We start from the raw sequence: 24,333 nt of genomic DNA, 5'->3' as shown, positions 1-24,333 counted from the left end.
ATAGCAGAGAGCTGGATTGGAACGGGAGCAGCTGGGTCTTGAACCGGTGTCCATTTGGGATGCCGGCGCTGCAGGCCAGGGCGTTAACCCACTGAGTCACAGCGCCCGCGCAATAAATAAATCTTAAACAAACAAAAGAACCAGGAAGAAGCTAGCCAAATAGGTCCAAAAATAAAATAAATTAAAAGGTGGGGTGGGGGCTTATGAATTTGGGCCTCATACCTACCCTTTATCAGATTTCAGGCTAGCTGCCCTCTGCGACTCAGGTTCCTCTTGTGCAACCCGAGATTTTCCCTATGTAACCACTTAAACGTGGCGACGAAGCCTAAATCAGTTCGTATTTGTGAAGGGCCTGGCACACACGCAGCATGTTGACTGCGGTCATTTTTGTTGGACCTAAGGCGCTCAGCATTCGGCGAAGTCCAAATCAACCTCTGCTCTCAGTCAGTCATTTCGGGCCTTAACACGCGTCAACAGCTTTGCGCTATCTTAGTATGAACAAAAGGAGTAGAGAGCACCACTCACCTCTCCAAACTCACTGCACCGCTCAGGTGGCGGACCCCCCACCTGTCTCTTTCCTGCTCCAAGGCCCAGCTCAAGCCCCAGGGACCCAGGACTAGCACAGCGGCCTCTGTCCTCACAGCGCTCGCGGCCACACACCCTCGCTGCTTCGTCCTTGTCTGGCGACAGCGTTTGCTTCCAAGCCTCAGGAGCACAGGGCTCTCAGGGCTCGGGAGAGCGCAGGCAGAAGGCCGCCAGGCCCCCGACGGCTGGGAGGGCGCTCCGGGGCGCGGCGAGGCTCAGGGCGCGCAGCGGGGCCCGCCTCCTCCCGCCCCTGCGTCTCCGCCTCCCTGCCCGCGCTCAGCCCTGCTCGCCCGCGCCGGGTTTCCTGTTTAAGATGGCGTCCCCCGTGGCAGCTCAGGCCGGGACACTTCTGCGACGCCTAGCGCTGCGGCCCCGGCTCCTGGCCCCCAGGTCCCAGGTGAGCGCGGCCCGGCGGCAGGTGCGGCGGGCAGCGGCGCCCGCCCGGGCTCCCCTCGTGCTGTGCTTGCCCCGCTGGCCCGTTCGGGCCCGGCACTTCGGGTGTGCGGCGCCCTCGGGGTGTAAAGGGGACCCCAGCCCCTGGCCCCCGGGCCCCGGCTCGGGTGTGGGGCTGCAAGGCGGACAGCAGTCCCTGCTACAGCCTCCCCGAGGGTGGCCGCTTCTCTCCGGAGTCGCTGACGCGGGTGGCTTCTGGCACGGTCCCAGGCGCTGCATACAAGTGTAGGAAAAGTTCCTCCGCCTGGGTTTTGGAGCGCTAGGCTTTCGTTTTCGGCTCTGCGTGGGAACCGTCTCAGCCCCGCCGCGCCCGTGGGAGGCCACGTGGTAAACATGCTGGGAGACCCGTGCAGCCGCTCCGTGTGGGTTCCTCGCCTCCCGCTGGGAGCTTGCAGCGGGGCAAATGTTCAGGATGGCCGAGTCGGGGGGGAAAAGTATTGCAACAAGGAATGAAATGGCAGGCGTGTCTGTCCCCGGCTTTCAGAGGAAAATCAGCCCTGTCAGCGAAAGGCTTTGGTGGTCGCCTTAACTTTATGGAGAGTGGAACAAGGAGGGCGGGGGTGGGCGCTGCAGGGTGAACTTGGCCTTCAGTGGGTTTTACCTTCAGCAGAGGGCATGCATCAAATTAGCGAGAGGGGCTTCGTGGGCACTTTGGAGTTGGTAATGACTCAGAGAAATCGCTGGATCCCTCAACGCCTTGATGTCTGTAGGTAACCTCCCTCCCCTTGAAGAAAAAAAAAAAAAAGACATTCTGGGGGCTCAGCCGAGGCAGCACTGACCTTGTCCATTTCCCCATTTTTAATTGATGAGTGGCAAATTATCACTCATGCAATTTTAATCAGGATATGCGTAGTATAGCTTTAAAGAAAAATTAAAAAGTAGCACCTAATGATTTTTGAGTTACTGTGAAGCTTGGGTTAATTATGACATCTGTGAGATTCTTTTTTTTCCCTCTCATTTCCTGACTTACCATTTCTCTGTTATTGTTAATGTAAATTTAAAAGGTGCTAATCCTTATTACTGTAATGTCCTTAATAGGCACTTGACAGTATGGTGGGGTAGCAAAAGGAATGCAGGTTTTGTCTAATTAAAATCACTAATAACTGTTTAATAGAGTAAGGAGAGTAGCTCCAGGTGCTCAAGTCCTATTCATTATTTGAATGTTACAAAAAAAAAAAAAAAAAAAACCCACCCACACACACACACACACAAGAACTAAAGTGCTAACTATGAGCATAAAATTGAATTGATGAGGAAGAGAAGGCCCAGGGCAGTAGGAACTGGAGAAGGTAATCATTGTGCAGAGAAACCTAAAATGCAGAATGTTTAACTTCCGTGTGTTTCTTCCCTAGCTAAGCAGTGAGACCCTAAACTCAACACTCAAGAGAGAGTGGTTGGGCAGACATGTCCTTGGTTTATCTAGAAGACTGGATGAAAAACTTGGTTATCTTTCTCCGCTGATGACTTTGGTTTGCATTCCTGTTCATGGTTTGCATTCCTGTAAACACAAGGCTTAGGAGATGAGAATGATTTTCTAAAGATAGGAACTGTACACAGTGTCCAAGAACTGGAAATGGGAATTAGTGAGTATCTGGTCCAACCACGTCACTTCCGGGGTGTCAGACGTGAGGCCTGTGTGTTCAAGGTTACAGAGCTTCTGTGGGAGAGCACATTCCAGAGTGAAGTTTATTTGTGAGTTTCCATTGCAGCTGGCTGTTGCCTGGTGAGCGTAGGTCTCTTAGGAAAATGGGTTTTGCCAACATCGAGGTTAATCTGTACAACCAGCAGTGACCATAGAACCTCCAAGTCACGCGCACATTGTTTCTTTCTTCATGTACATCTATGAATTGACAATGAAAATAGATTAGGTGTTGCTTGTTTGGGTGTGAGGAACTCTTTTCAAATTCTTGGCTGCTTATTAGTCTCTGCTCTGTGTAAGTCTGATTTGATATTGGGCCTGCCTGGCCCCTTGTCCTTAGCAGACATTACCCTTGAACATGGCCCACTTTCCCTAGGAAACTGAGCACTGAGCATCCTCACTGTGTGTCTCAGAAATCTGTCAGCTCTTGGCCCAGACCTACTTTCTATCAGGACTTGAGAAAAGCCGTTGCATATACAGAGATAGAAGACTCAGGTTCTGCCTTGAGAAATAGCTAACTGGTCTCACAGAGATAGGATGACACTTGCTTTACTCCCTCCCAGAGGTCACATGAACACATACCACATGTTCCTGATGTGTATTGTTATGATGGTGCTTCTTGCCTTTCAGCTTCTGCTCTTCTCTGTCTTAACAGCTGTATTTTTAAAGGATTAGCCTTAATAATTTTTTTATTTTTACATATATATATATACATATATATATATATATTTTTTTACTCAGCCCATGCCATCTGACAGAACTGTTCCAGGTCCTGAGAATTGAAGGTGGTGAAAGAGTTAGGCGGCCTTTGACCGTTCATTTATTTATCTGCTGGTTCACTCCCTAAATGCCCACAATGGGAGGGACTGGGCCAGGCTGAAGCTGGGAGCCAGGAGCTCAATCTGGGTCTCTTAGGTGGTGGCAGGAACCCAACCACTTGGGCCATTTTGTGCTGTTTCCCAGGATCCGCATTAGCAGGAACTGGACCTCAGGAGCCACAGGCAGAACTTGAACCAGGTTCATGTGATGATTTAACGGGGTAGGGGAGAGCAAAATGACTCCAGCCAGTGACACAGACCATAAAGTGAGTTGTTAAATACTGCAGGGTGGGTGCATAGAGGAACTGAACTTGGGTTTGACCCTCTCTGTCTTTTCCCTCTCTCTGTCTATAATTCTGCCACTCAAATAAACAAAAATCTTTTAAAAATGGTCAAATTTTAGTTATTACTCTAGAGCCTTACCTTTCTCTCTTATATTCCACTCTGATTTGGGGCGCTAATTATTTGTTAAAAGTATCAAGTCAGTGATTGTGGCAAAGCAAGAGTGGTGTTTTTGGTTTTGTTGAATTTTTAAATTAAAACATGATAACACAAATGCTAAAACAGTATGCATATTGTAAATGAGCGGCTGAATGACTCTTTTGCAAACCAAACATAACCCAGCAATGAAAGCCAGGTCATGAAAACAGTCATTGAACAGCAACCTGGAGGCCCCTGGTGCTCCATCCCTTCACTACCTCTGCCTCCCAAAGGATAACCCATCCCGGAATTACACCACTGGTTTTGTGTTAGGTTTTTTTTTTTTTTTTTTAAACATTGTCTATGTGGAATTAAACATTATACATACACCTGCACAATATTATTCAACAGTATATTTATGAGTTCCTACAGATGACCTTTTTTTTGACATTTGATTTAGGGTCTAAGTGAGAAAAGCAGCCAGCCAGGTGAAAGTTGGGGAGAGAGTGTATTAGACATAGCAGAGAGCAGGTGCGAAGGCACTGAGGTAGAAATGAGCTCAGGATGTCTAGACATTTAGAGGGAAAGTGGTAGAGGATGAAATCTGAGAGATGGACGGAGGCCAAATCATGTGGAAACTTGCAGGGTTCTGGTAAGGAGTTTTTAAGGGTTTATTATATTTAACACTTATTTATTTGAAAGTCAAAGTTACAAAGAGTGGGAGAGACAGAGACAGATCTTCCATCCACTGATTTATTCCCCACATGGCTGCAAGGGCCAGGGCTGAACAGGGCCAGGCCAGATCCTGGAGCCAAGAGCTCTTTCCAGTTCTCCCAGGGGAGTGGCAGGGGCCCAAGCACTTGAGCCATCTTCTGGTCCTTTTCCCAAGCCATTAGCAGGGAGCTGGATTGGAAGTGGCGCAGACAGTACACAAACGATCCATATGGAGTGCCAGCATTGCAGCATTACAGGCAGCAGCTTTACCTGCTATGCCACAGTGCTGGCCAGAGGAGTCTTTAGGGGTTTAGAGTAGTTAAGTGAGTTGCCCAAAATTATACAGTTAGTGAAAGAGCAGCTAGGTCTTAATCCTACTCTTGATCTTAGCCGAAAGGCCAAGAAGTGATAGATTCTAATTCTGGCCCTGGCTGCCAAAGCCCAAATATTTAATCACTATCCTGTACTTACTTCCTGTTATACATCTGGGCTAGGCTGACTTTGGGACGTGTAGCAGAGTGATGTTCAGTGAACACTGCAGTGAAAGCTCCAAGTCTTCCCAAAGATGTGGATCCTGGAAGACAGGGGCCATGTTGCCGTGTCCAAATAAGCCGCCAGTTGAACTGGGTGCTGTGATACTTGGTGCTGTGACAGAACAGGGCCCCACCATAATGGGTCAGTCTTTGGGGGAAATCGCGCTGTAATTCCGAGCACCGTGCTGTTGCCTTTTCTAAGGATTCTGGGTGAAATTCACCATGCTCTGCTGGTGTAACAAAGGCATGGGCCTCGTGGGAGGCACTGGCTCCCAGGCCCCTAGCTTGAGAAGTGCTTTTGTGTGGTTCCCTCGGACACCCAGAGCTTCTGTCCTGGAACTTAAGAGAAGACTGGGGATTGAAAGGGGAAACTGCTTAAACCCATGCCCCATGCCCCTGTCGTCGTGTCCTTCAGAAAGAATCCCCCCTTCCTTAATTTGCTGTTGCTTCCTGAAGTGGGAGGGCAGTGATGGATGCGTGGCTCTTAGAAGTGAGGGTGTCAAGGTTATGTACAAGTCCTTATCAGCGAAATGAGGCTGTGGAGCTGCTTTGGAAGTTGTGATTTACCTGTAACTGCGCTCTTGCCTAGAAGAATAAATATCTGGGCTTGTTTCCTGTTCTTTACGTGAAGTACAGCTGCAATTTCAGCTGTTAGAAAAGGGGAGTCGTCTCAAATAATTTAGATGCCAAACTACTGACCTTTTGTGTAGGGTAGACCTCTAAGTGATTGCTGGTGTCCTGAAAGGGTTTTGCTTCCTGTAAATGAAGCCTTTCTTTGACAGGTGTGTGCAGACTCATAGGAGGGAGAGCTTTGCTGTCCTTGGACCCTGGCTCGGTTCTGCAGGCACAAAGCCCAGGTCCCTGAAATACGTTGTGTTTGGAGGAGGAAGAGAAATTTGAGAAGTAACCTGAGATCCTTTGTCCTTCACCTCTCTTGACTATCAGTCTGGAGTTGTCCCTTGATGCATCTCTTTCTGTTACTTGTTGGGAAAGTTTTGCCTGACAAACTTAGGAGACTGGTATATGTTGGAACAAGTGATACAGTCAGAATACTCATGAAATTTGGGAATGAATCCCGGGGTTTTGTCTGGTGCAGAAGGTGGGGCTGTTGAGAAAGGCGTTCCAGTGGAATGATGGCGTGCGTCTCCCTGTGTACAGGGAGAGGTGAAGAGTGGCAGGAGCTGAGGGATGATGGTGATCTTCTAGGTGAGCCTGGAGGATTAATGGGGCTGCAGAAAGCTGAGAAATCAGCCTGGCCTCCAATTCCATAACTGAAAATTGAACAAATGTCTTTCATTTAGCAGGTATTTCCTGAACGCTTATTGTTTGCCCAATGCCAAATTGCCCAAAGGCACGGAACATATTGATTTAGCTTTTCACGGAATACCCAGTGTGTAAGAGAATATTCATCAGGTACTTGTATTTAATAAATATGACTGAGTGGAGAGAGGGACATAGAGAGAGGTTACTCGGCCCCTGCGCTTACGTCCCTCACAGTATAGAAGCAAAATTCGCATGTAAACCACGATAATGACACTGCCACGCGTGAGTGCTGTGGTCTTGCTGTGAGCTCACACTTCTTGGAGACTGTGGCAGCACTGGGTCTCTTGCTTTTCCCTCTGTCTGAAGCACTGTTTGCTCTGACCTCTGCCTGTCTCTCAGTTCTCTGATTGAATGTGAGTTCTTCAGACGGGCCTGTGTCCGATGGTCTTAGCTGATGCTCTCTTTTTAGTGACTGTTCTCTTGCTCTCTTGTGCTTCATTGTATTCTGTAACACTTGGCCCTACTGGGTGCTTTTTGTTTGTGGTCTGTCTTCTTGCTTCTGCGTTCAATGATTTTTCTTTAACGATGTATTGATTTATTTGAAAGGCAGAGTCAGAGTGAGAGGGAGAGACGGAGAAAGATCTCCCATCCTCTGGTTCACTCCCCAAATGGCCGCAGAGGCTCAGATTGGGCTGTGCTGAAGCCAGGAGCCAGGAGCTTCTTCCAGGTCTCCCACATGGGTGCAGCGGCCAGAGCACCTGGGCCATTCTCAGCTGCTTTCCCAGGCACATCAGCAGAGAGCTGGATCAGAAGTGGAGCAACTGGGACTCGAACGGGTGCCCACATGGGATGCCGGCTCCGCAGGTTACCTGCTACACCACATCACTGGCCCTGAAGATTTTTCTTATGCACTGCTGTCTCCTCAGCTGTCCTGACTGGATGTCCTTACTGGATGCTAGAGTCTACATGATTGAGTGGGGTACACAGAGAAGGGAGAGGCAGGTAAAGAACAGGAGAAGTTGAACAGTGATTTAAATAATTTAGGCAAGGGGGCGGAGGAAGGCAAAAACATAATAGTTGCATTCATTGGGCTTAGTTTATGGCAAGCTTTGCTGAGTGCTATCTGCACATTTCTTGAACTTTTATAGTATTACTGCGATGGACGTTGTACTGTCTTCCTGTTTCATATAAGGGATTAGACACACAGAGAAGTCCTATCGTAACTTGCTTAAAATCGCAGTGCCAGGAGTCCCTGCCTGCCTGGTGCTGATAAAGCACTTAGGCTGTTAAATCATTAATCTGTGTTGCTGGAGGATCCCATTTAGGTGAGCCGTCAGTAGCACTGCTTGCTTGCTTTTCTCCTTTTTTTGCCCTTGAGTGACAGTCACCTTTGGTTATTTGGGCTTGTGCTGACTGGGGTGCCCTAATCAGCAATACATAGCTGGGCTTATACCCAACTCCCTCTTTCTCTGCCTTTGGAGTCTGGGAAAGAGTAACAGAGGGGTTTAAGGGCATGAGCTCAGGGGTCAGATTTAACTTTGTTCAAATTCTGTATCCCGGGTTCTTGTTTTGCAGCCTGGAGCAAATTATGGAACTTAAGTGAGCCTCAGTGCTGTTCTCTGACAAAGGGGTTCGTTCTTACAGGTGTTTGCAAAGATTAAATAAAAAGTTACTGAGACTCTTGGCGTGATGATTGGATGGTGGACTCAGAATGATTATTTCTTTTATACTGAATTTGAGGCTGATTTTACTTCCATGTTTTCATTTTTTAGACTTCACTGGACTAGGATAATTTTCCTTTCCCAGATTCAGTAACCATTTATCACATGCTGCTGTCTTGGAGTTATGCCCTTGTTGGTGCCTCTGTTGTGTTTTATTTTGCTTAATCCTTGGAACAGCCCTGTGAGACAGACATGATTATTCCATTGACTTGTGGGGACTTGAGGCGCAAGATGAGAAGGCCTGCCTCCTGGGCCCTGGTTGTCTTTAGGATCCCACAGATGGGATGAAGTCTGGTGAGGCCCAAGGTAGCAGTGGGAAGGGGCATGCTGGGAGCTCAATTACACCATCCTGGATGTAGCTTGTTCCAGAAATATTTGCCCATAGCAGTGTTGACTTGCTATTGGTGGCTTCTGGGCTTGATGTACACCAGAGATTTGAGATGACTAATGGAGCTCCTAAAGAATAAGATCACAGATCCAGCATGCACCAGAGGCCAACCCGGACGTAGCCTGTGCTGTCTGCCTGCTGCAAAGCACTGCCCCCAGGGTTTCTGGAATAGTGGAGAAATTGTGGTATTTCATTGCCTTTGCAGAGATGGACTTGAGGGGGATGGTAACCGAGCGAGGAGTTTCTGGTATTCAGAGTTCAGACTTTGCTCAGTGTACTCAGTATATGGCCAGCTTTATTCTTTCTAGATAGGATCTCAAAAGACTAGCACTTAGGCATTGACCATAAAAGCATAAATTTTGAACATTTGCCTACAAATTTGTTTTTTATTTTAATATTGGAGGGATTTGGTATAGTATATGAATTGATGTTGGTGACATGGCTAATGGCAGGACACAAGGGCTAGGTGTACATAATGTTCTCTTTCTGGTGTGGAGAAGGTTGGAGGAATCCAAGACTGGGTGGGGATCGTTGGGGAGACTTTTTTCAGGCTGTGAGTCGCTATGTCAGGGTGCGCAGGCGTAACCCAGGACTAGAACCCGACTGTCTGGGTTTAAATCTTGCCTTCAAACTTTTAGTTTTATGATCTTTTGGTAATCACTTAGATATTGTATCATAAGACACATTCCCCCCCCCCCCCCCCTTCTCACTTTTCAACATCTTTGGTAGCTGAATGTGATTTTATTCTTTTTGGCAGGTTGTTTTTACTTTTCACCATCCAAACATAAATATTTATAATTGGAGAAAATGAGGGTGACCATGTACTTTTTCATCCAAATCAGGTCACTTTTGGTAGTGAACCTGAGCACCCATGAATCATTAAACTGCGGCAACAGATGGAAGCCAGGACTGATCCTGGGAAACCGGATGTGTAGCACTCCTAACTAAGGTGGATAAACTCCTAACAGTGGGGACTACAGAGAAAGACTGGTGTCATTGAAGAAGGAATGGCTGTGGCTGGAGCTGTGGCATAGCTGGTAATGCCTGCAATGCCAGCATTCTATATGGGCACTGGGTCCAGCCTCAGCTATTGCACTTCCAACCTAGTTCCCTGCTCATAGCATGGGAAAATAACAGAGGATGGCTCAAGTGCTTGGGCCTCTGCCACCCATGTAGGAGATCTGGATGGAGTTCCTGGCTCCCGGCTTCAGCCTGGCCCAGCCCCAGCCATTGGGGGAGTGAGTCAGTGGATGGAAGATTGAGCTCTCTGTCTCCCTCTCTAACTCTGTCTTTCAAATAAATAAATAAATCTGATAAGAATGAAAGAAAGAGAATGGACGGGAGCTGTGATTTCATTTCTGGCATCTCCTATCCTCAGCCATATGGTGGAAAAAAAAAAGTCTATTTACTACTGTCCCTGAGCCGAGAGGGTGTGAGAAGCTACTCTGGGTGTGAAAGGCCCTTGCTTATCTTTGCTCATGGAGCCATGTACTCTGTCCCTGTGCCTAGGTGTTCTCTGGACGTATTTTTAGGGCCTCAGAAAAAGAACGTGCCTCTCAGAGAAGAGAAGCAGGAAGACATGTAAATGTGCCAGGCTTCCAGAGCAGTAGCAAGAGCTTTCCCAAGCTCCCAGTGTGCCTGATCTGACATTAGTGACGTCCAGGGCCCGGCTGGAATGGTGCATTCTGGCTCATTTATTCACTTCCTTTCTTTCAGTTGCTAACTAAGGCCTCTTTGGTTGAAAGAGACCTGCCTGGACTTATCTCAAGGGGGAAAAAAGGGCTTGCTGAAAGGGAAATGTTCTAGAACTCACAATTAACTGCCCTTGGTGTTGGCTTCCTCTGTGTCCTTTTGTACTGTTAACAGGTCACTTAGGATAATGTCTCTTTGTGACTTGTACCTGCACGTGACTTCTTTTGGCTCTCCGTTTCCATACCTACCGCAGCCCCCGACACACTGCCCAGAGCTTGCTGCTTCCCAGAAATGTATAGTTGTAATAACAAGAGAATCTCTTTGGTCTTGCTCATTCTTTTGTCCTCTGTTTTGGGTCACCGGCCCACCGAAAGACAGGCTAGTTTTGCGTAAGATGTCCACCCCTGTCCTCCACACTGTGGCTGAGCTGGGGCAGTGTATGGGAAGAGCAGCGCCGTGGCTCTGGGTGCAGTACTGGTGGGGTGGCCTGATCCATTTAGGATGCTGTCTTCCCTTCTTCAGGAACAGTTGCCCACCTTCCTGTCTTCATTTCTCTTTTCCTAGATGCCAGGGGATCGTCTTCCCCTTCACTTTTCTGATCTGAGCTGAGTCGGCTCACTGCAGAGTGGAAGGTGATGGTGATGGGCCTTGTTTTAGACTGCTTTCTCGTGATCATAGTGAGTGGGAACATTGATCCCACTCCCCTCTTGCAGCCACTCATTCATCCAGATAGTCAGGTGAGTGTTTCCAAGTCAGGCATGGACCACAGGTTCGTCCAGGTTTGGGTTACCTCTTCATTCTTTCTTGGAACAAGCCAGTGAGTTGAAATGGCCCAGGTTCTCTGTTTCTTAGCGGGAAGCAGGAGGATCTGTCTGGGCCCGACTGTGGCTGCTCACTAAGAGGCTCCCCTGTTGGGCAGGGCTCCTTTGGAGTCACCTGCAGAAGCTGCTGACTTGCTCAGGTGGCTTTGGCTCCTGCACCAAACCCTGCTGCAGTCAAGTGGGGGCAAAGATGGTGGGGTTCATCCCACTCAGACCATTAGTAGGGTGACCATATATTTTAGTCCCTAAAACTGGGACACTTTGAGAGTCAAAGGGAACACGGAGAGTAATCATACTTGGAGAATAGGTGTAAATCAGGACTGGAATCAATCAGACTGGGTTCCAGTGTTTTTGTTTTTGTTGAAAGATGGAAATACCTTCTTTGTGTCTGTTCATGTTTTTTTTTTTTTTTTAAAGTTTATTTTATTTGAAGTTGGGGGGGAGTGGGATGGAGGGGAGAGAGGGAAAGGGACAAGGAGGGAGAGAGGGAGATCTTCTGTCCACTGGTTTACTCCTCAAATGCTTGCAACACCCAGAGCTGGACCAGGTTGAAAACAGGAGCCAGAAACTCAATCCAAGTCTCCCATGTGGGTGGCAGTGATCCAAGAACTTGAGTCGATCATCTACTTCCTTCAGAGAGCATGTTAGTAGGAAGCTGAATCAGAGCTGAAAGCGAGACTTGAACCCAGGCCCTCCCGTGGGGATGCTACACTTCCAAACCAGCTTCTTCCTAATGTCTTGGAAGTAGCAGATGATGGCTCACATACTGGGCCCCTGCCATCCATGTGAGACACCCAGATGGAGTTCCTGGTTCCTGGCTGTTGATGGCATTAGCAGTGTGAACCAGTGGATGGAAGATCTCTCTCCCTCTTTCCTTCTCTCTCTGTCATTCTGCTTTTCAAATAAATAAGTAAATAAATAAAACTTGAAAAGTAATAAAAATGGTGCAGAAGTATTGAAAAGCTGGGTGTTGAGCCAGGTTGTTTGAAACGCAGGTGGGGGAACTTCTGACCAGTCCTGGGGTGGCTGGGCCTCGGGCTGCTCTTAGGATTGGAGTATTCTGTCCAAAACTCACCCAGAGTATGTGTGAGCGGAATAGATCCTTCCTTCTCTGTTTGAGTTTATTGTGAGGCTTGTATGACTACATTCATATAAAATATTTTAACAAGGGGGAAACTATAAGTTAGCTTTCATGTGAAAACACAGAAAAATACTCTTTCCTTCTCTTTCAAAGGTTCCCAAGTAAGCATATTTAGTGACCGGATTTCACTTTTCTTCATGTTGGCGCTGTATCAGTAACACCGTGCTTACAGTAATCCATGAATCACTGTGCTGCTTTCTGGCAGACACTGTTCTGTGCTAACGGATGAGTCCGTTTCTCCCGACCTACTTCAGAGTCTGTCTGTTTAGATCGGAGAGGAATCCCTTTCCTGGAAGTTTAGACTTAAGTAAGCAGCTTTGTCATCGTTGAAGCCAAATTAATTATTAATGCAGAGCAGCGTTCCTGTCATGGGATTTTGGGGTGTTGAGGGAGGGTAGCACAGGAACTGCTGTACTGACTGATTCGAAGTTTGGACTAACAGATGCTTTTTATGTCTCGGAAACAGGATTTTTTTCTTCCAAGTCTACTCAAAGTATTGAAAATACAAATGTGTACAGTCTTTTAAATGTAAAAGTTTGTGATTTTGTATTATAAAATATATATAATACGGAAATGATCATTTTAACCATTTATCATTTTCACTGTTCTCTAGCATCGAGTGTGTTCACGTACTGTATCACCAGCATCCCTTTAATCATCTTCCCCAGCTGAAACTCTACCCCACTAAACACTGAGCCCTCCCTTCTCTTCCTCCCTGTCCCTAGCAAGGCTACCCCTCCGCTACTTTCAGCCTCTGATTTTTGCTACTTTAGGAACCACATCTAATTGGAATCATAGACTCACTGCCCTTTTGTGGCTGGCTTTTTTGTTTCTTAATGTCTTCACAGTTCATCTATGTTATAGCATATGTCAGAATTTCCCTCTTGTTTTTAGGCTGAATAATTCCACCGTGTGTATATATACATATATGTTGATGTATATATTTTATTCCATTATTTCATAAATATGTGTGTGTGTATGTATCTCGGCTTTGTTTGTTCATCTGTCAGTGGACACGAGTTACTTCCATGTTTTGCCTATTGGAAATAATCCTGCTGTGACCCGAGTGTCCAAGGAAGGTGTGTTTTATCATAGCTTTTACTAGAGTACAAATGTCAGATGTAAGTTTGCATTATATTTTCAGTCTCCTTTGTCCATTAAGAAATGAAGAAATACTTTCCTGGTACTATTCTGTCAACTATTCATAGTCATTTATTTTTCCAGTGTGTGTTTGCTAAGGGCACCAAAGGAATACTGGTAGGCCCAGCAGGAGGTGGGTGTTGGAGAGTTTGGGGACGAGAACTTGCTGAGAAATGGGCGGTTACAGTGGGGTGTGTCTGGCTGCCCACGTCTCTGGTGGCTCGGCAGCACTTTCGCTTGGACTCACTGGCTCATCAGCGGTTAGTAATGTCTGCAGAAGATGCAGGGCACGTGTGAAGCCATTTGTCTGCCATTTATCTGTCGTGCACATTCTGGGCCTTGGTGCTCTCATGGGAGAGTTCTCACGACAGTGCTAGGAAGGAGCCATTATTATTGCTGTTGCTAAGCCCACGTTAAAGAGAAGCAGGCTATGGGACAGAGACCGTGAGCAACTTCCCTGCTGTCACAGCTGTGCTCTGCACACGTTGGGCTTGTGAATTATGCCTGTTAGGGGTTGAATTGGGTCATTAACTCCAGTTCATCAGAATATGACCGTATTTAGAGACAGATTTTTTTTTTTTTTTTAAGATTTACTTTATTTATTTGAAAGACAGAGTTAAAGAGAGAGGTAGAGGCAGAGAGAAAGGTCTTCCCATCTGCTGGTTCACTCCCCAAATGGCTGTAATGGCCAGAGCCAAGCTGATCCAATCCGAAGCCAGGAGCCAGGAGCTTCTTCCAGATCTCCCATGTGGGTGCAGAGGCCCAAGGACTTCGAGCATCTTCCACTGCTTTCCCAGGCACATTAGCAGGGAGCTGGATGGGAAGTTGAGCAGCCGGGACTCGAACCAGCACCCATATGGGATATTGGCACTGCAGGCTGGGGCTTTAACCTGCTGCGCCATGGTGTTGACCCCAGACAGAATCTTTACAAAGGAAATCAAGTTAAATGAGGTCATTAGGAAGAACCCTAATCCAGCATAATTGGTGTTCTCACAAAAAGGAAAGCTGTAGATTGAGATACGCCATGCGAAGATGAAGGCAGAGCTGGAGGGGATGCTTCTCCAAGCCAGGAGTACCAAAGATCGCCTGTGCACCACCGATACCCCAAGAGAGGCCTGGGGCACGTTCTCCTGTATAGCCCGGAGGGGTGGGCTCTGCCTCTTGGATGGTGTTACTGGACACGGTCCTCTTGGACCCTGGCATTGGGTCCTAATACACATGTCAGTGAGTTTTCTGTCTCACTGTGCCCTTGTGAGGAGTGTGACAGACAATTGCTTTGACCACACACCCCCTTCAGACCCACCTTGCGTTGAGACAAGTCACTGATACTTCCATCAGACCTCTCTGGCAGTGTGAGACGAGATGTGCCTTTGCTTTCCCTCTGGTCACTGGTGGGGTCTCCAAGCTTGTCCCGGTGGTGCTCATTGGAGAGCTTGCTCAGGAGCCCCACACATGAGTCGTCTGGCTTTGTGCCTCACATACTTGTTCAGAACCAGATTTTGAACTTGTTTGCTGCCACTTCATTGGCTAGCATTGGATTGGGGAAACGGTGTTTCGGATAGTGAAAGCAGAGGTGTGATTGGTTACAGTGTTCTGCATAAGAAGTCACAGGCTGGGTGCGAGTACAGTCTGGCCGATGACCTCAGGCTGGGTAATCTATAAAGGAAAGACAGTCTATTCCTCCGAATTCTGGAAGCTGGCCCACTGTTAAGGTGGTGGCATCCAGTGAGGGCCTTTGTATGGTGTCATACAGGCCATCATAGGACCAGAGTGGCAAGAGCTTCTGAGCTGAGGTCTACCCATTTACTTTCTTTCTTTCTTTCTTTCTTTTTTTTTTTTAAAGATTTATTTTATTTATTTGAAAGAGTTACAGAGAGAAGTAGAGACAGAGAAAGAGGTCTTCTATCTATCTGCTGGTTCACTCCCCAGATGGCCGCAATGCCCAGAGCTGTGCCCATCTGAAGCCAGGATCTTCTTCCGGGTCTCCCATGTGGGTGCAGGGTCCCATGGACTTAGCCCATCCTCTGCTGCTTTCCCAGGTTATAGCAGAGAGCTGGATCGGAAGGGGAGCAGCCACTACTAGAACTGGCGCCCATATGGGATGACAGTGCTTCAGGCCAGGGCTTTAACCCATTGTACCACAGCGCCAGTCCCCATTTTCTTCTTTTTAAAAGATTTATTAGTTCTTTAACTTCTTTGGTTTTTTTTTTTTTTTTTTTTTTTGACAGGCAGAGTGGACAGAGAGAGAGACAGAGAGAAAGGTCTTCCTTTGCTGTTGGTTCACCCTCCAATGGCTGCCGCGGCTGGCGCGCTGCGGCCGGCGTACCTCGCTGATCCAAAGGCAGGAGCCAGGTGCTTATCCTGTCTTTAACAGAGTGTCAGAGAGAGAAAGGGGGAGCTACAGAGATGGAGAGAGGGAGAGATATCTTCTATCTGCTGTTTCGTTCCCCAAGTGGCTGCAAAAGCTTGGGCTGGGCCCAAGCTTGGGCTTGGGCGAAGCCAGAAACCAGGAACTCCAATCAGGTCTCCCGAGTGAGTGGTAGGGGCCCAAAGCTTTGGGCCATCATCCGCTGCCTTCCCGGAAGCATAACCTGGAAGCTGGATCTGAAGTAGAGTATCCTGGACTCCAGCTGGCATTCCATTATGGGAGGGGGTGGTCCGGGCCATGGTTTAACCTGCTGTGCCACAAAAGCAGCCCCTTTGTGCTTTTCTTTGGAAGCCACTATTCCCTTCATGTTCCCCACCCTGCCCCTCACTGTGACCTTATCTAACCCTAATTACTCCAGAGCCCCACCTTCAAGTACCATCACCATAAAAATTGAAGATTAAGTTTCCAGTGCATGAACTTCTGAAATGTTCTAGAAATATATCAAACAGTCAGTAGAAATTGGAATAAATACAGAGCCTATTCATACAAATGTGTCAATTCTGGTAATTTTCACTTTACTTTTAAATGAAAAAAAAAAAAAAGTAAACCCTCATTATTTTTAATCTCCCCTTGTTTCTAACCATTCTGTTTATTCAGACAGCCATCCAAGGTTAAACAAAAAGACCTACAGGTTTAATACCTGTGCTGCAAGCCTTTTGAAAAACAGTACCATAACTTAATCGAGCTGATTCTGTAATCAGAAGCATAACAGCAAACACCGTATTTCTTTAGTAGAATCAAGTTGGAATTTAAGAATAATCAGCATGCAATCAATAGCTGATTATACATGAACAATAATGAATTTTAAAGTAAAATCACTTCTGAGGGTTATAATAATAATAACAAAAAAAAAATGTGGGGGGCAGTAGCCATAGATGAGAAAGCAGAGCGATACAAAGAGAGTCTGGTTAAGCTAGTAAGCAAATAGTGGATGAGAGTCAGCCAGCAGTGATGTTTGGGAGGATGCATTATCATAGGCAGAGCTCAGCATACACTGTTTTATAGTCTTCTGCCTTTAGTTCACCCTTTTAGCAAGTACGTTTGAGAATATTCCATGAGCTCAGAACATTTTTAGACAGCAGGGATCTAGAGCACACCATATTCTATGTTGATGTCCATTTCTGCACTAGAAAGAAGGTTGAGATTTCATCTGTTTTTTGGGTGACATGTTGTTCAGAAAGGAGAGCAAGAGAGTGTGGGTAATGTGTGGCACCTCGAATTAGAATTGTTGGGGAAGTAGTCATCAATGACGTGATAGTGAATTCAGAGGAAAGTGAGAGGGTGAGCTGTGGAGGAGTCTAGGGGAAGAATGTTCCTGGCCGACAGAGCAAGAAGTGCAGAGGCCCTTAAATGGGGGCTTTGTGTCTGGTGTTGGGTAAGAAGCAGCCAGTGTGTTTGGGAGGGAATGAGAGGAAGGAAGAGCTAGGAGAGATGGGCAGTTGGCGTGTGTCCATGGTGTTACCAGTGTAGCGTGTTGCTTTTTTATTGCCAAGTAGTATTCCATGCTCTGGAGGTATCCTAATTTAAGTATCCACTGTTTAAGTATCCCCCTGTTGAGGGATGTTTTGGTTTCCAGTTTTTGGTTGTGAACCATTACATAAAGGGTTTAGCATAGACATAAATTTTTATTTTTCTGGAATCAGTGCACAATAGTACAATTGCTGGGTCATATGTTAAGTGTGTGATCTTTTTTAAAAAATACGTTATTTATTTAATTTGAAAGGCAGAATGACAAGAGAGGTATCTTGGGTCCTCAGGTGGACCCAATAGATGGAGCTAGACGAGTCCCTGGAACTCTGTCCAGATCTCCCATATGAATGACAGAGCCCAAGAACTTGATCTGTCTTCCTCCACCTTCCCAGACCTGTTAGCAGGGAGCTGGGTGGAAAGCAGAGCACCTGGGGCTTGAACTGGCCGTATCCCTTGATACCGGATGCTGGCATTGTAAGCAACAACTTAAAATACTGCAAGGCCCCTGAATTTAATAAACTACCAAACTTCTTACTTTTCAGAGCAGCCATTTCCATTTTTGTTCCCAACAGTATCTTAAGAGAGATCCAGTTTTCCTGTATCCTTGTCAGCATTTGATACTATCACTTTTAAAAATCATAGTTGTCCTAATTGATGAATGGCAATATCTCATTGTAATCTTCGTTTGCATTTCCCTAATGACTAGTGACCTTGAACATCCTTTTATGTGCTTATTTGACATCTGCTTGTCTTCATTGTATTGTTCATGTCTTTTGTCCATTTTCTGATTGAGTTCATTTTTTACTGTTGAATTTTGAAAGCTCTGAGATGTCCTCCAAAAGTTCATGGAAAATGCATAGTATGGAAAAAAGAACTTCATGAATTTCAAAAATTTTTACACTGAAATAAACATCTTTTTAAAAGATCTTTCATTTTTTTATTTGAGAGGCAGAGAGCTAGAGAGAGGAAGACAGACAGACAAGCAGAGACACCTCCCATCTGCTAGTTAACTCCCCAAATGTCCCTTATGGCTCTGGGCTGAGGCCAGGGCCAAGAGCTGGGTACTTAGTCCAGGTCTCCCAAGTGAGGGGCAGGAGCTCAACTACTTGAGCCATCACTGCTGCCTCCTGGGGTCCGCATTGGCAGGAAGCTGGAGGTAGGAGCTGGAATTGGGAATTGAACTCAGGACCAGCAAGGTGGGACATAGGCATTTGATGGCTAGTCCAAACACCTGCTCCCCTAAATTTACCTTTTAATTCTGTTTTTCTGCAAGCTTGTTTAAGTACCTTCGAAACTTCTTGTCATTAGTCGTTGATTAGATGTGTGTTCTGAGGATACTTTTTTCCAGCCTGTACCTGTCTTTTTGTCTTAACTGTGTTTTTCACAGCATAAAAGTTTTAAATTTTGATGAAGTGCAATTTATCCATTTATTTCTTTGATAAATCAGGATTTTACTCTAAGAACCTTTTTTTAAAAAAGATTTATTTATTTATTTGAAAGTCAAGAGTTACACAGAGAGAGGGGAGGCAGAGACAGAGAGCTTCCATCCCCTGGTTCACTCTCCAATTAGCCGCAGTAGTCAGAGCTGTGTTGATCCAAAGCCAGGAGCCAGGAGCTTCCTCTGGGTCTTTCCACCCAAGTGCAGGGGCCTGTGGACTTGGGCCATCTTCTGCTTTCCCAGGCCATAGCAGAGAGCTGGATCAGAAGTAGAGCAGCCGGGACTCAAACCGGCGCCCATACCCACTACGCCCCGATGCCAGCCCTAAGAACTCTTTAATAAGCCCTAGGTCCACAAGATTTTCCCTCATGTTATCTCTTAAAGGCTTTAGTTTTGCACATACATCTTTCCATTTTGAATTACTATTAATATAAGGTATGAGGGTAGAGTTGAGATCAGTTATTTGGCCTGTGGCTATCCAGTTGCTGTAGCATCATTTGTTAAAAAGGCTATTTTCCTCCATTGAATTGATTTTTTGATTTATTTGAAAGGCAGAAGGAGTGGAGCTGAAGGGACTGATCCAGGCTGAAGCCCAGAGATGGGAACTCACTCTTGAGTTTCCCATATAGAGACAGGGACCCCAAGTAATTGATCCTTCAACTGCTGCCTTCCAGAGTGTGTGTTCTTGAGAAGCAGGAATGGCAAGTGGAGCTGGGGCTCGAACCCAGGTCCTCCAGTATGGGCTGTGCACATCTTAACTGTCGTGCCAAATACCTGCCGTTGCTGAATTGATTTTGCTTAGAAAGTTTTACCTCTTGGTGGCATTCTAGAATTTTAGAACCGGTAGGCATCTCTGACATCTCTTAGGTGATGAAGCCACTGAACTGCAGGGAAATACATTGTGGGAGACCAGCTTTGCTGCATTGGTCAGTGCTTTCAACTTCCTGTCCAGGACCCAGCCACCTTCTGCTTCTAGGTCAGTGTGTTTGAGCCTTATGATACATTTTGTTTTTGAGGTAACTCCATGGTCAGGAGCCTTTATTCCGCATCACTTGGGTTGTAAGACGTTTCTGAGTTTATGAGCATTTGAGATTCTGAAAAGAAACATTGACCATTTAGCTTAATATTCCTATGAAGTTCTTGATCCATCTGCATTAAAAAGAATATTACTCTCAAAACTTGATGTTTTGGTGAAATCAGCTTCCATAAATTTCTGTTTAGAAGGTTTCTTGCTATAGATTTGCAGCGTAATGGACCACAGGACTATGGAAAATGTACCCATCAGTGATAATCTTGGTACCATCTATAGTATGTTGATCAAGTAAAACATGCTGAAATGGGTTTGTGTGGTTGGTGGTAACAGACTTGTTTCTCTCAGCTTCCTTTCTGTGGGCCTCCTAGGAAATAAACTGACAGAAGCTCAAGGTTTACCTGACTCTGTAGATTTCCACATGGAGGTTCTGATTCTGCCTCCATGGTGGTTAATTGAGAATCAGGACCATAGTGAACTTTGGCACTGACTCAGTCCTAATACGGAAGCCAAGGCTGTTTTGCCAGTGTGGGCAATGAAAACTTGAGTGTGGTCACCAAGAGTTGAAATCTGTGGGGTTTTTGCTTTAATGCTAGAATGTGGGTGTTCTACAGAATCAAATTCGTTTTCAAGACTTTATTTAAATTCCTGGGTTCCTGTATTTATTTGAAAGGCAGAGTGACAGCAAGAAAGAGAGAGAGAAAGAAATCATTCATCTGTTGACTGACATCATTTCCTATATTAGCTATGCCTGGGCAAGACAGAAGCTGGAGCCAGGAACTCTGTCTCTTTTTTGTGGGTGACAGGAACTCAAACACTTGGGCCGTCATCTGCTTCCTCCCAGGTGTATTAGGAGGTAGCTCCATTGGAAGCAGAAGGGGATTTGGTCCTGGGTGCTCCAGTATGAGGTGTAGGTCTCCTAAGCAGTGCTTTCATCCACTGCAGTACAATGCTAGCCCCAGACCACTAAGTTTTAATCCTAGCACTGGCCTTGTCAGGTCTTTGTGGTGGGGCAGGTTCCTCAAACTCTCAGAGCTGAAAAGGGTAATGAGCTGTAAAGGGTAGGAGATGGTAGTGGTGGTGATAGTTTTGGTAGTACAAGTTGTTTCATTAGTGACAACAATAGTACTTCTTATCTTTTTGTTTAGTAAATTGAGCATACAGATTTAGTATATCACTTTTACATATGAGTGTGCTGTCAGGTGGGATTATACACAATACCAAACTCTATAACTTAGTATGAATATAACATAAAATCACCATATTCTGTGTTCTAATTTATTCAAGAAGTAGAGAGAGAAGGTGAGACAGAATGTTCCTATCTACTGGTTCATTCCCCAGATGCCCACAATAGCCCAGTCCTGTCTGGGCCAATTGGGCTCCAGCTGAGAGCCAGGAACTTAATCCAGGTTCCCCCTTGTGAATTGCAAGAACTCAGTTATATGAGCATCAGCTCTGCCTCCCAGGGTCTGCATTAGCTGGAAGGTAGAGTTAGAAGTGGGATCTGGGAAATGAGCCTAAGTCATTCTGATGTGGGATGTGGGGTGTGGATTTTTTAGAAATGGTATTTCTTTATTTTTTCTTTCTTAAGGTTTATTTATTTATTTGAAAGGCAGAATCACAGAGAGAGGGAGAGGATGAGAGACAGAGAGATCCTCCATCCATTGGTTTACTCTCCAAATGACCGCGATGGCCAGGGCTGGGCCAGGCTGAAGCCAGGAGCCTGTAACTCCTTCCAGGTCTCCCGTGTGGGTGACAGGGGCCCAAGTACTTGGGCTGTCTTCTGCTGCCTTCCCAGGTGTATTTGCAGGGATTGGAAGTGGAGCAGCCCGGGCTTGAACTGGTAACTCGTATGGGATGCTGGGATTGCAGGTGGAGGCTTAACCCACTGCACCACAAGGTTGGCCCCAAGATGTGGATATCTTAACCAGTGTCGTAACTGCTAGCCTAGTGACTTCATCCTTTCCCTAAAATCCTTAGGTTCGATGCTGTCCTCCCTGAATGAGCAGCAGAGTGTTGTGGAGAGCAGTCTGGCTGCCACACTGTATTCCAGCCTGCTGTGGGCCTCCTGCTCTTCTTTCCTCCTGCCTGTGGACACGTGTGCAAACACAGTACCCCAGCCTTCCACCCAGTGTCCTTAGCATGCTGGACCTTGAGGTCCCCTATAGCACTGGGCTTGGGTGTCCTTGTGTATTTGCTTTCTGTTTCCTCTACTGGCAGTGCCTTTTGCTGGCATCTCTCCGTGTCATCTTTAACATGCAGTTCCCCCAGTGTGCATTTGAAATGTGCACTCTTTCTCACTGTTCTCATTCCCCTTCTCTCCACCAGTGGCCCAGTCTCTTCTGTTTGCATCTCCAGTATCGAGCACGCAGCAATTCTGTAGACTGTACCTGCCAAGGTACTGGTTCACAGAGGCGTACATTTCATTGAAGGCAAGAGTTTTTGGCTTTGATGAACGATTAGTGACTTTAAATTATCCAAGACAAAGTTTGGGATAGTATCTTCAGAATTTGAAAAGTTGAGAGAATAATTTTGTTCTTGACTTAATGAAAAAGTGCCCATGAATAACTGATAAAAATTTAATTGAGAGAATAAACGGATATTGCTTCCAGCCATCCCCCTGTCCCATGTGGAAAACCAATTACTTCACCCTTTTACCTGAGGAGTTCTTTAATCAGTGTGATTTGAAATAGACTCTAAGGGGGAAGTTCAGATTGGATAGTTTAATACCTGTTCTTCAATTTCAGGGCTGGGGAGTCTTGTGCTGTACCTCCACTTGGCATTTCTTTTTCTTTTTTTAAAACATAAGATATAATTGTATTCAAATTATATAAATTTGCGTGTATTTTCAGAAAAAAAAAGTAACATGTCAAATGAATTGCTTTCAGAAAAGTTATTTTTCTTCTAATAATTCAAAATTATATTAACATTAAAAGAATTAAAAATTATTATTTTCGTAAAAGTTAATTTCAAATCTTGTATTGTAAATCAGCAATACACATTTCACATCATGTGCATGATAGGCATTTTATGTCATATATGTTATTTACATATATAAATTTAAGAGTGATTTGAATGGTTTAATATTGTTCTTTTCCATATTAATTTTATTTATTAGCCTGCTTTTCACTGTGTTAGAATTTGTTGTACTAAATGACAGCATCACAAATGGCACAGTAGGAGAGTTCTACTGTGAGGTCAGCTACATAGAGAAGAGAATATTTGAATTTCTTGTGTTGTGGTTGTTACTACTGTACTAATCTTAGCTTTATATTTAGGTTCCAGAGTTTACCTGGTGGCTACTGGTGTTTCGCTTAATTGTATAGCATGAAATTAAGAAACATATTACTCAATAAGAAACTACTTAAGAATACTGCAGACCCAAATTCTGTGCTTGCTAAATTATTTCATTTATTTGTATTTGAGAACCTGATTATTTCAGGGATCTCCTTTTTTAAAATATTATTTATTTTAAAGGCAAATAGACATAGCTCTCTGGTCTGCTGGTTCACTCTTCACATGACCACAACAGCTGGGGCTAGACTGGGCTGAGTCCAGGATCCAGGAACTCCATTCAGGTCTCCAACATGGGGTGACAGGGACTCAGCTACCTTCGCCGTCACCTGCTGCCTCTCAGAGTGCACGTAGGTAGGAAGGTGGGATTGGAAGGAGGCTGGGCTTGAGCTGAGGCACACTGACGTGGGGTGTGGGAAGGAGCATCTTAATCACTTGGTCAAATGCCTAGAGAAACCCTTTGATCAAAAAACAAAGCAAAACAAAACAAAAAAACCAAAAAACCTTCCTTTTTATTTTGTCATTTTCTGGATACTTTATGCGTCTTTGCTGTCTTTTTGTGTCAGCTGTTAAGTTTTTATTATCCATCTCAAAATAGGATGTCTGGAGATTGACAAGTGGCAGTGGACTTCATAGTGAAGCTTCAGTTCTCCTAGGGATTTGTGAAGGTTTTTCTGAAAGCTGTTTTTGAAGATGAATATTTCGAGGGTACCGAGTGCCTAGCATAAAATAACCGGTATAAAAATGTTGTTTTGAGGGCCAGTGCTGTGACTTCCCAGGCAAAGCCACCACCTGCGGTGCCGGCATCCCATATGCGCCCCAGTTGAGTCTCTGCTGCCCCACTTCCAATCCAGCTCTCTGCTATGGCCTGGGAAAGCAGTGGAAGATGGCCCAAGTCCTTGGGTCCCTACATCCCCGCGGGAGACCCAGAAGAAGCTCATGCCTCCTGGCTTCTGATTGGTGCAGCCATCTGGGGAGTGAACCAGTGGATGGAAGATAGACCTCCCTCTCTGCCTCTCTGCCTCTGCCTCTCTGTAACTCTGCCTTTTAAATAAATGAATAAATATGAAAAAAGAAAAAAGTTGTCTTGGTGGGAAAAAAATTCGGTTATCAGATGTTTTAGGTATTTGATCAAAAACAAATGAAATTATATTTTTGCTAATTTTATTTCTGACTTCTGAAATTCATCTTGCACTTACCACAGAAAGCTTGGAAAATATGAAAGTCCTGATGATCACCTGTAACCGCCAGCCATCAAGAATGATTGCGTAGAACTTTTCCTTGTTTTGAATCCCTGTGTGTTATAGATGTGCAAGTAGTTTCTTTTAAATAGAATTAGGATCAC

At 45.6% G+C, this 24,333-nt stretch overlaps 1 protein-coding gene and 1 long non-coding RNA gene across 3 annotated transcripts in view; one reads left to right on the top strand and one right to left on the bottom strand.

The window, feature by feature from the left end:
- LOC133767087 (uncharacterized) overlaps positions 1-798 on the bottom strand; it is a 67,683-nt gene extending 66,885 nt beyond the window's left edge. For both annotated transcript variants that reach the window (XR_009866804.1, XR_009866805.1), the window contains exon 1: positions 526-798. This is a non-coding gene — a long non-coding RNA (uncharacterized LOC133767087). The remainder of the gene's footprint in view (positions 1-525) is intronic.
- A 61-nt stretch (positions 799-859) lies between these two features.
- The window catches only part of SUCLG2 (succinate-CoA ligase GDP-forming subunit beta), a 298,258-nt gene continuing 274,784 nt past the window's right edge, over positions 860-24,333 (top strand). Inside the window, exon 1 of the mRNA XM_062201236.1 lies at positions 860-982. Coding sequence (XP_062057220.1) covers positions 899-982 — 84 coding nt within the window. The 5' untranslated portion in view covers positions 860-898. The remainder of the gene's footprint in view (positions 983-24,333) is intronic.

This window comes from Lepus europaeus, chromosome 9, assembly GCF_033115175.1.
Source record: "Lepus europaeus isolate LE1 chromosome 9, mLepTim1.pri, whole genome shotgun sequence".
Lineage (NCBI taxonomy): Eukaryota > Metazoa > Chordata > Mammalia > Lagomorpha > Leporidae > Lepus > Lepus europaeus.
This window is presented reverse-complemented; position numbering and strand designations above follow the sequence as displayed.